Raw genomic sequence first — 10,543 nt, forward strand, 5'->3', positions numbered from 1 at the left:
ATTAATTTCTTGGAGCATAGATCCTTTAGGGTTTTGGCTTCCTACAAAAAAGCTCAGTTCTAGATTTTACAAATTAATTTTTAACATAGCAGAGGATGACTGGAGCCCACGTGGGTGATGGGAGTCCAGTGGCAAAGGAGGCAACATTTCCCTTCCTCAGAGGCCCTGGGGCTGATGCTCAGCAAGCTACCCCACCTGTCCCCTTGTGGACAGTGCTGTGACACTCTGTTCCAGTGGCAGGCAGCTAATAGGCCAAACTTTGGTAACCCAAAAATTTACTTTCCTTCCCACCCAGATGAAATGTGCAAAATCAGTTATGGCACTTAACTGGCTGTTTTTTAAAGCCCAGGGTTCTGAGTGTTTTGACAGTGCCACAGCTGGCAATCATCCAATTCACAGGAATTGATAATGCTAACAGCAGTTTATTTAATGCTAGGGTCATTTTATAGTTGAGTGCAACTATTCTGTACATTTTGTTGAACAGACCATGCATGACAGATTTTGCAATTTAAACAATTTTTGAAAGTTTTAGTTTTTGGGTAAAAACTGATTACAGTATCAGCTTCTCTTGGATATATTTGGTTTAAAGAGGCATGTCTCTTTAAAACATGTTATGTTGCTTTTTTACATGCAATAAAGACATGTTCACTGCATTGCTGATGTGATTTTTCTTCTGTCATGTTCTGTGGCCACAGTGCCTCACAACCTCTATATATTCAAAATGAATAGTGGTGGCTTGCTAAGAAAATTCATCTATTTTGAGCTAAAAATCTCATCTTCATCTGCTAACTACTGAATGTGCAATAGCCTTCTAAACATTAAGATCATTAAGGGGAAAACTTTCTAATTAAAGCATATAAATGCAAGAATTATCTGATCACGCTTAAACCACTGATCTTGGAGAAATTTAGTTAACTCTGTTAAATGTCTTTTTTCCCCCTACACTTTTAGGCTAAACCTGCCTATCTAAATTAGCTGTGTATTTAAAAAAAAAAAAAAGTATACCCTCAGCCCTGGTCTGGCAAGGTCTTATAGGGATTAAGTATCCTGTGGGGATCCAACATGTGCTTAATATCCTTCATGAGGGCCACAGCCTCAGGGTGTTTGCTGAAGTGTATGTAGTTTCTCTTCTTGAGGCCCAGGCCGTGCTCGGCGCTGATGCTGCCCCGGTACCTGGCGGTCCATTCGTACACATAAGGCTCAATGGCTTCCTGTAGGGCTTGGTCTTTGGAGTGAGAGGTAATGTTCAAATGGAGGTTCCCATCACCTGGGGAGTCAACAAGAACATTCACATATGGCAGCAATGGAAGGAAAGATTCTACAGGTCTCAAAAATTAAGAACTGAGCACTGAGCTCTTATAATGTACTGCAGAAAATAATTCTGACCAACATGACCATAGCCGACCACATTCTTGGCTTTGTCTCCAAGGTACTCCCTCATGTCCTCCACCAATTGGTAGATCTTCTCCAAGGGAAGAGAGATGTCATACTTGTAGGTATAACCATCATGTGTCAAGGCTTCTGTGACTCGCTCCCTAATTGACCAGAGCGCCTGTACAAAGAGCAGACACATTTGGACCATGAAACTCCTTGCCTTACTTCTTATCTGCAGCTGGACTTAAAACTGCAATGCTGGTAGAAAGGACTCACCTTAATTTTTGCATCCTCTGTTGCCACAGTTCCATCAGTTACCAGGAATGATGCCATTACTGCTTCAAGGAAATTGTGAAGCTTCTCCTTGTCATGGTCGGCATTAGACCCTGCTGTCTCAATGACAATGTAGAACGAGTTCTCTGCAACACAGCACAATGTCCTGGTACCAGGGTGCCAGTCTGTCTTCTGCTTGCATCACTTCACAAAAGTACTGAATGTTTTGCCCATTTTTATAAGAACACATTTGTCCAACAAGCAAAATGAATAACCTAAATCTACATGCTTCTTATTTGGGAATAGACACTGAAGGGACATTATTGCTGCTCTCTGGTGACACAGCTAAAACCTCTCTGCATAATTCCCCCAGCCTGCTTATTCCACCAACCTGCTATGGGATTGATGAGTTTCAGGTGCTTCTCCAGCAATTTCATACAGGCACTATCCAAGAATTCAAATGCCGAGAGGATTTCTCCCAGCATTCCCCTGCAACACTGAAAGGTCTCAAGAAGCTTTTTGTAACTAGAGCAACCTGCAAAAAACACAAACAAAAACACTTCTTGTGCAAACTGCTCCAGTTCTCCCAAATGCAGTTTCAGATTTACTCACAGGTTTTCAAGAAGATGTAGATTCATTGCTGGCCACTTCAGAACAGTCTAGCATTTTGTTTTGAACCCTTTCTGGGTGCTTTCTGAAGTGTGTTTGGGGTCACTGTCATGCTGGAAGACCCATGACCTTTGATGGAGAGACAGCCTTTTGACACTGGGTATGGCAGCGTATTACAAAATGCCTTGGACATGTTCAAGGTACCCAGTGCCAGAGGCAGCAAAGCAACCCCAGCACATCACTGAGCCTCCTCCATGCTTCACTATAGGGAACTACAGACTTGCAGGGAGCTCAGTGACAGCTATAAGAAACACCTGATTGTAGTTATGGGATGATACATAAAGAAAAAATTGGGGAAATCAGATACTTTAGTCAATGTCAACTTATTTTTAGAGAAAACTGAGTTATTTGCAAAAAGTGCAAGTGGAGAAATATTTTTGGTTGCAACTCTTATCTTAGACTAAAATTAAATGACTGTTACCCTGGTCCTTAGTAATACTTAATTTTTATACAAATCAAATATTACAAATCACCTTGGACAAATGTGTCAGTCAAATAATAATAATTACTGAGAAACTGTCAGCACAACTACCTGGCTATGATAAAGACAATGTTTTATAAATATACTTAAAATGCCTGGGAACCTAAAAAAGCCACATTGACTGCTCTTGGCCTCCGTGGGCACAGGATTGACACGGCCGTGATGATGCCAAGTGTGCCCTCTGACCCAATAAACAGCTGCTTGAGGTCATAGCCAGTGTTATCCTTCCTCAAAGCTGTTAGGAAGTTCAAAATCTTCCCACTAGCCAACACCTAGGGACAACAAGAGAGTAACAAGAAATGTATGAATGGCTTTGAATGAGTTCTGTCCATTTTACCAATGGACAAGGATAAAAGTGGTCACTTGCTTGGTCATCATGGTAAAGGTGGATACAAAAGTGGTTCACAACTGCCTCCTTCCATACGTGTCTCTGGAATCATGGAGAATATGCAAGCTCCTCACACTGAGGTGGATTTAAATCTACACCCAAATGAGCAGTGCAGGAACTGAGACACCAGTGCTACCCACTGCACCATTAAGAACCTCCCCCTTTTGCTGATAAAAAAAGTACAAGAAAACAAGGGGAGACACTGTCTTGTAATGCCACAGTTCTTCTCACCACAATAATTCAAGTTACTGCCATTAAAAAGAATGTAATATGAATTTGTTAGAGCTTTTCATTCAACCCAAGAGCTAATAAGTCCAAATTCAAACATCAACAATGTCATCGCACCTTGTGTAACAAGTTTCTTTATACTAATGGGATGGCATAACTCACCACTTCCAGGCCCAGCACTGTGCCACGCAGGGAGCCGTAGCGGAGAAGGCGGAGCCCTCCTGCATTAGTCGCCACATTGCCTCCAATCTGACAGCTGCCCTTTGCTCCCAGATCCAGAGGCATGATAAAGTCACGCTCTTCCAGGTAGTTGGACAGATTCTCCAGCACACAGCCTGCCTGACAAGTGATAATTCCTGCAAGACCAATTCATACAGTGCAAACAAAGCAGAGGACCTAGAAATAGGTAAATTAACCGCACTCTGAACAAATCTGCAAAGGGCTCCTTTTGCAGCTCATACGTAAGTGGCAAGCCAATCGATGTGAGAACTTGCAAACTGACCGGACACCTGGTCGAAACTCAAGATTTGGTTCATGAGGGAAGTGGAGAGTATGATCTCATCATACACAGGTACGCTTCCACCCACCAGCCCCGTGTTCCCACCCTGAGGGTTCACTGCCAGCCGCCGCTCACAACAGTACCTGTAAAGTCGGTGACAAAGTGAACAACACACAGAGAAGATGTAACACAGTGCTGGCACACTTTAGTGACAAGGTAATTAAAATATATGCTTCTAATGTTAGTAACAAGTACAGAAAAAAGTATGCTGGCAGTGAAGCAAATCTTACTTAAGAATTTTTGAAACTTCCTCTGTAGTCTGGGGTCTCAACAGTAGCTCACTAGAACCTGCAAAACATGAACATATAACTTTCAGTTAAATGCAACTCTATAACTAGGACAAATATACAGTAACCTCACAGGGCAAAATGAAGTACTATCAACGTGTGCTGCTACGTAGGTTTTCCAGCGCATTCACCTCGTACTGATTTCATCCAGTCCACATTGTGGGTCATAAGCACATCAGGATCTACGATGGTCCTTCCAGGCAAGAGGTTCTCGAAGAAGGCCAAGTCTTGTTTAGACACTCTTGAGAAAGGAAACCGACAAGGTACACGATTGCCGGCAGCGTGGTTGGTTTGGTCTCCCCTACCATGGATGCCACGAGACAGTCTGAGAGCCACCAGCCCCAGGGGAGGAACCCCAAGGGCAGATGGGACACGATCCAACATGGCCACAGCAGGAGAACATTGTAAGCACAACCTCCATAGTGTGGCTGGAGGGCCAAGTCCTCTGAGTCTGTTTAAACTGATCCCCATGCAGACAAAACAAAACATGAAATGTCACAAACCAAGGAAAGGCAAATCATGTACAAACACAATCAGCCAAGTTTTTTCTTTAACCTCCTTAAAACATGTCGTTTCTCTAGGCTAACATGGGTATAGTGCGAGCAAAAACAACTGATCTCTTTAATCTGCTTCCAACAAATTACATACCTGAACCTGTGGTCTAACTTGTGTTCTTTGTATTAACCTCTTTTTACATCTGCCTTCGTTTAGAAGAGTTAGAATGTTAAAAATCCACTTTACACTGATTACCCATTCACACAGCTGGATATGATCAGTATCACATCATCAGTTCAGTAAGTAAATACCTGACAGGATCATCATGATCATGAACCTGCAGGCTGTAAAACTACAATCCTAACCACGACGCCACATACTCTGACTTAACACGAACAACAAAAAAACCATTTACGATTTAAATCCATCGGCTTAAAATTAATACTGTAGAAATTACTTCGGCGCAGGATAAATTTGTACTCGTCGTTCTCCGACTCCTGTCTGCCAGACTGAAGTACTACTAGACACAGAGACTTAGGACATCAATAGTTATATTCACTCACCCCATCATCAAATCTGTCCACAACATGCAATACTGCTAAGGTTAACTTCAGCAATGCTCCATTCGGTGTGCCGCCAACTGCATTACTAACTTAGCGGAACTAAAGTCAAATGTAAAATGCTGTCTGAAATTCGTATCCTCGTCTAACACCCATGTCCGTTCCCTTCTATTCCGTACTGATACGAAGAAAGGTCGATTTCTGACGCACGAAAGGGCGGGGAGTCCGCCGTTCTGACCAATCAGATATGTCGACCAATAAGAAGAGAGGAAGTTATGAATAATGAATAAGTTTCCGTTACCCGTATACGCTGGTGGAAAACAATCGCTTGTTCCACCAAAGGATGGCGACAGTAATATGTTTGCAACGTTATTTGGACAGTGATTCAATGTGAATTTGCTTCCAACAGTTTGTTTTGTCATGAACGGAAATCAAAGGTTTACTTTAAACATTTGGAATCCTAACTAATTAGCATCCGGCTGTTTATTCAAATAGTCAGCAAACGCCAAATTGAAATTGTGCTTACATTACTGACACTCTCCCCAGGCGACACTTACAATCCTTAGGTACTTACAGTTATTTACCTAGTTATACAGCTGGGTAACCTTACTGCTGCAACTGAGGGTAAACACGTTGTTCAAGGGTACTACAACTGGAGATGGGAACCAAAGCTGTGACCTTTGTGACAAAAGGCAGTAGCTCTAGCCACTACACTAGCCACTGTCCTGCTGCTTACTTTGTGATAGTTACTAACTGTTAGTGTTGCAATTGTTTTATTGTGTGGGTTGGACTTTGTCCTGCTCTCCGGTGGGTCTGGGGTTTGAGTCTGCTTGGGGTGCCTTGCGACGGACTGGCGTCATGTCCTGGGTGTGTGTGTGTGTGTTTGCTTAAGAAAAAAAGTGTGGCGAAGAGTAAATGTGTTCCTTTTTTAGCGCAGAACCTCAGAGAAACGCTTGGAGACCAAGCTAAATGGACACAAACAGGAAGCGCTTTTGACACAGTGGAAGTACATTAAATACAGTATTACATGTTAAATACCTCTTGCTTTATTTGGCCTTGCGAATGTTTCAAAACACGTGGAGTGCAGAAGGACGCTGTATCTCTGTTAGGATGGGATCTTCTGCATGAGATAAAGAGCCCCACAACATTACACACACACACACACATTTTCTGAGCCGCTTGACCCATACGGGGTCGTAGGGAACCGGAGCCTAACCCGGCAGCTCGGGGCGTAAGGCCGGAAGGGGAGGGGACACACCCAGGACGGGACGCCAGTCCGTCGCAAGGCACCCCAAGCGGGACTCAAACCCCAGACCCACCAGAGAGCAGGACCCGGTCCAACCCACTGCGCCACCGCACCCCCCCCCACAACATTACTTTGTAGATTTTTCAGTTCACTTTCCCAAGGCAAGATCATCATCTCAGTCTTAGTATGGAGTAGTTTCGGCAATTAAATGGTGTTTAGCAGACAATGAAAACACCTTCAGAAGTGCAATAATGAGAAAATGGGCTTCTGCTGCTGAAATCTGTTGCTAAAACAAATTCTCCCAAAAGAAACTCTTAACTGCTGTTAATATCAATGAGAAAAATAAGAAATTTGTTCACGGGCCGTGTTGGCACAGCAGATAGTGCTGCTGTCTCATAGCACGAGTTTGTTCCCTGCTCAATCTGTGTGGAGTTCGGATGGAGTTCCTCTGGGTGCTCTGGTTTCCTCCCACACTCCAAAGAGACTCATTTGGCATGCTTGCAGTTTGGACAATGTATTCTAGCAAGCACCCCCCTGGGTGCATATGGGAGAAATAAAGACGCATTTGCATTCAATAATGCAGTGTTTATTAAAACACAAGACAACATCCATACATTAGTGTAACATACTTACTCTCTGTCACACACACAGTATGACAAGGCTGTCAGTAACATTACACTTATCTGTTCATCATTTCCGTTTGAATTCACAAGTACACACTTACACCTATTCATTTAGCTGACACTTTTCTCCAAAGTGACTTGCAATGAAAAGGTTACAATTATAACAGTTACAAGCTGAACATCTTGTTCAGGATTAATAGAGTTGAATAAATGCACTGCCGCATAGAAATTTTTAAAGAAAGGTAAGTCTTACATCAGCATTAATCACAGATTAAGGTCCTGGATAAAGTGGCAGAATAAACTTGGCCCACTGAGACATCTCGCTTAGCAACAAATTATTTTCAGAATGGTGCCATTAGTGATGCTTGTAAATCCTATCAGGTAAGAGGAGAAATAAAGCTAGTGTCAGTCATCTTTAGAAGCATTTTTAAGTTCACCACTTCATTTTTTAAAGTTCTTAATGTGGATAATTTATAAATAGGCTATTTCATCATTTAAGCATGTTTTTCAAAGCCAGTTACGTATTTTTGATGTGATATAGTTTAACGATAAAGAAGCCATTTTAGAATTTGGTAGGTTCTATTGCAGTTGCTATTTGGTAGCTTCTATGGGTGTGATGGTGCGGTGGGTTTGGCTGCTGTGTGGGGGTCTAGGGTTAGAGCCGTGCTTGGGGTGCGTTGAGGCGGACTGGCATCCCGTCCTAGGTGTGTCCCCTCCCCCTTCAGCGTTGTACCCTGTATTGCCGGGTTAGGCTCCAGTTCGCCGCAACTCTGCTTGGGACAAGTGGTCATAGATGTTGATTGGTATTGCTGTTTAAACTTCCCATTTAATTAAAACCTGAAGTTAAAAAACTGCCAGCTTTCTGTGTTTTGTAATTATTTTTCATGTTGTAGCTTATCATATATAAAGAACAGAACACTATGACTATAGTTTTTCCTGTTTGTATAAAACATACCCGTATTCTTGTCCTCTAAGGCATTATAATGTATCTCATTTTGATCATTTATTCCTACAGATAAAGAATATTTGGGAAATATACATATTGTCTGTATTTTAACTGTACATTTATACTGTTTACACTGGGTTCTCATGCAACAAACATTCAAGCTGCAAATTTTTGACGATGCAAAAAATTTCCCATTTATTTAATTTTAATTCCATTTTCTTCATTTGTATATTTTGAAAAATGTGTCTGTTGTGGCGCAAGTTGTACAACCCACTATTACTGAAAATCTCAGTAGGACAGGTGGCCAACGCATTTAGAAATCTTAATGAACGTAAGTCCACCGGCCCCGACAACATCAGTGCCTCTGTTTTGAAGAATTACAGGGAGGAGCTCGCCCCTGCGTGGCAGCCCATTTTCCAGCAATCGCTGGATACACACACGGTCCCCACAGCCTGGAAAACTTCCCATGTAATACCACCCACCCACACACACACACACACACACACACACACACTTTCCAAACCACTTTGTCCCATACGGGGTCATGGGGAACCGGAGCCTACCCGGCAATACAGGGCATAAGGCTGGAGAGGGAGGGGACACACCCAGGACGAGACGCCAGTCAGTTGCAAGACACCCCAAGCGGGACTCAAACCCCAGACCCACTGGAGAGCAGGACCTGGTCCAACCCACTGCACCACCGCACCCCCTTGTAATACCAATTCCTAAGAAAAAATGTCCTAAAGAGTGTAACGATTATCGACCTGTAGCTCTTACTTCTGTACTGATGAAATCTCTGGAAAAAAATCATCTCCCATTTGCTCTCTGTCTATTCAGGGAAAATTAGACCCTTACCAGTTTGCTTACAAGCGCGAGCGCAGCACTAAAGATGCAGTAGCCACCCTCAATGCATCTTGTTTTAAAGCATTTGGATACACCAAAAAGCAAACCCCATGCTTGAGTATTGTTTATCGATTTTTCTTCAGCATTTAATACAATCAAACCAGACTTGCTGCTTTCCAAAATGCACCAGTTGGGGATAAATTCATGTCTCATTCATTGGTACAGTTCTTTTCTCACTAACAGACATCAGCTGGTTAAAATTAATAACACATACTCCCCCTTGCGTATAACAAGCACTGGCGCTCCTCAAGGTTGTGTCAGTTCACCACTGTTATTTACTATTTACACCAATGATTGTGTCATCAGTACGCCTAATCATTATCTCATGAAATTTTCTGATGACACAGCATAAGTAGCACTGATGACTGAGGGGGAAAAGCCAGACTTCTATTTTGACAGTGTGAACACAGTGGTCCAATGGTGTACCCAGAACGCCCTTATTTTAAATCCCATCAAAAGAGAGGAAATCCTTTTTGGATCCACACAGTTCACACCAGTCCCAGTCACCATTCACAACAAACCTATAAAGCAGTCTTCAACTTTCAAATATCTGGGAGTGTATGTGGATAATGCCCTATCTTGGTCATATCATGTGGATTACATATGTAATAAGGTCCAACAGAGAATCTACTTTCTGAAGAGACTCAGATGTTTTGGTGTCAGCAAGGAGATTCTTTATTTATTCTTTTGTTCCACAATTCGCAGCATTCTGCTATACGGAAGCCCGGTTTGGCTCTGTGGCCTCTCAGTTCAGCTGAAAAGCAGAATTTTAAGACTGCTGAACAATTGCTCAAAGATGGTGGGTCATTCTTTGGTAAATTCTTTCCTCGACAGTTGCACCAAGCATACCCTCAAATTGGCGGAGAAGATCAGTTCAGACCATTCTCATGTTTTACATGAGGAGTTTCAGCTTCTGCCCTCTAGGAGGCATTTTAGGGTGCCAGACTGTAAGAGAAATAAGTACAAACATTCTTTCATTCCTCATTCCATCATATTACAGAGCACGTCAAGGAGGTAACCCCCCCTCTACCCTACGCACGCATATTTGCACATACACACACACACACGCACACACATACATACAAGCAGATACACCCCATTAATTGTTTGGATTTTGATTGATGTACCTGCACTAAATGCAAATGCATATTTATTCATGCTGTTTCTGTGGATTTGTATTTATGTAATGGCTTTTTATTGTTTTGTGTGATGTCAGGTAAATTGATTGCTGAGCTGGTGAAGCAAGACAAATTTCTGTGCAAACAGACAATAAAGTGTTATCTTATCTTATCTTATCTTATCTTATCTTATTGCTTTAGTTAGTTGGCTAAATGTTTTGTTAACTTTCAAGATTCATTTATAAGCATCTATAACCTTGTTTTCCAGTGTTTCCTCAGTTACTAAAAATTAAGCTCACAATAAATGTACCAAAGAGATACTTCATTGTGAAATGTTATATTCCTCTGTTTAGTTGCAAATTCTACTCAGTATTCTCTGAACTGCTCCACAAG

General features: G+C 42.2%; 1 protein-coding gene across 2 annotated transcripts; it reads right to left on the reverse strand.

The window, feature by feature from the left end:
• Positions 1 to 406: 406 nt before the first annotated feature.
• d2hgdh (D-2-hydroxyglutarate dehydrogenase) lies at positions 407 to 5,500 on the reverse strand. 2 transcript variants are annotated; one of them, XM_018756127.2, is made up of 10 exons: positions 5,318 to 5,500; positions 4,391 to 4,719; positions 4,203 to 4,260; positions 3,916 to 4,055; positions 3,576 to 3,748; positions 2,901 to 3,069; positions 2,039 to 2,182; positions 1,651 to 1,793; positions 1,387 to 1,552; positions 407 to 1,267 (listed from the first exon to the last, which is right to left on the reverse strand). In XM_018756127.2, exons 1-10 carry the CDS (start codon positions 5,341 to 5,343, stop codon positions 1,008 to 1,010), a joined length of 1,608 nt encoding a protein of 535 aa, XP_018611643.2. In that variant the 5' UTR covers positions 5,344 to 5,500; the 3' UTR covers positions 407 to 1,007. The 2 variants fall into 2 exon arrangements, with proteins under 2 accessions (XP_018611643.2, XP_018611642.2); XM_018756126.2 differs by having other exon boundaries at positions 3,576 to 3,769.
• Positions 5,501 to 10,543: the final 5,043 nt, after the last annotated feature.

This window comes from Scleropages formosus, chromosome 3, assembly GCF_900964775.1.
Source record: "Scleropages formosus chromosome 3, fSclFor1.1, whole genome shotgun sequence".
Lineage (NCBI taxonomy): Eukaryota > Metazoa > Chordata > Actinopteri > Osteoglossiformes > Osteoglossidae > Scleropages > Scleropages formosus.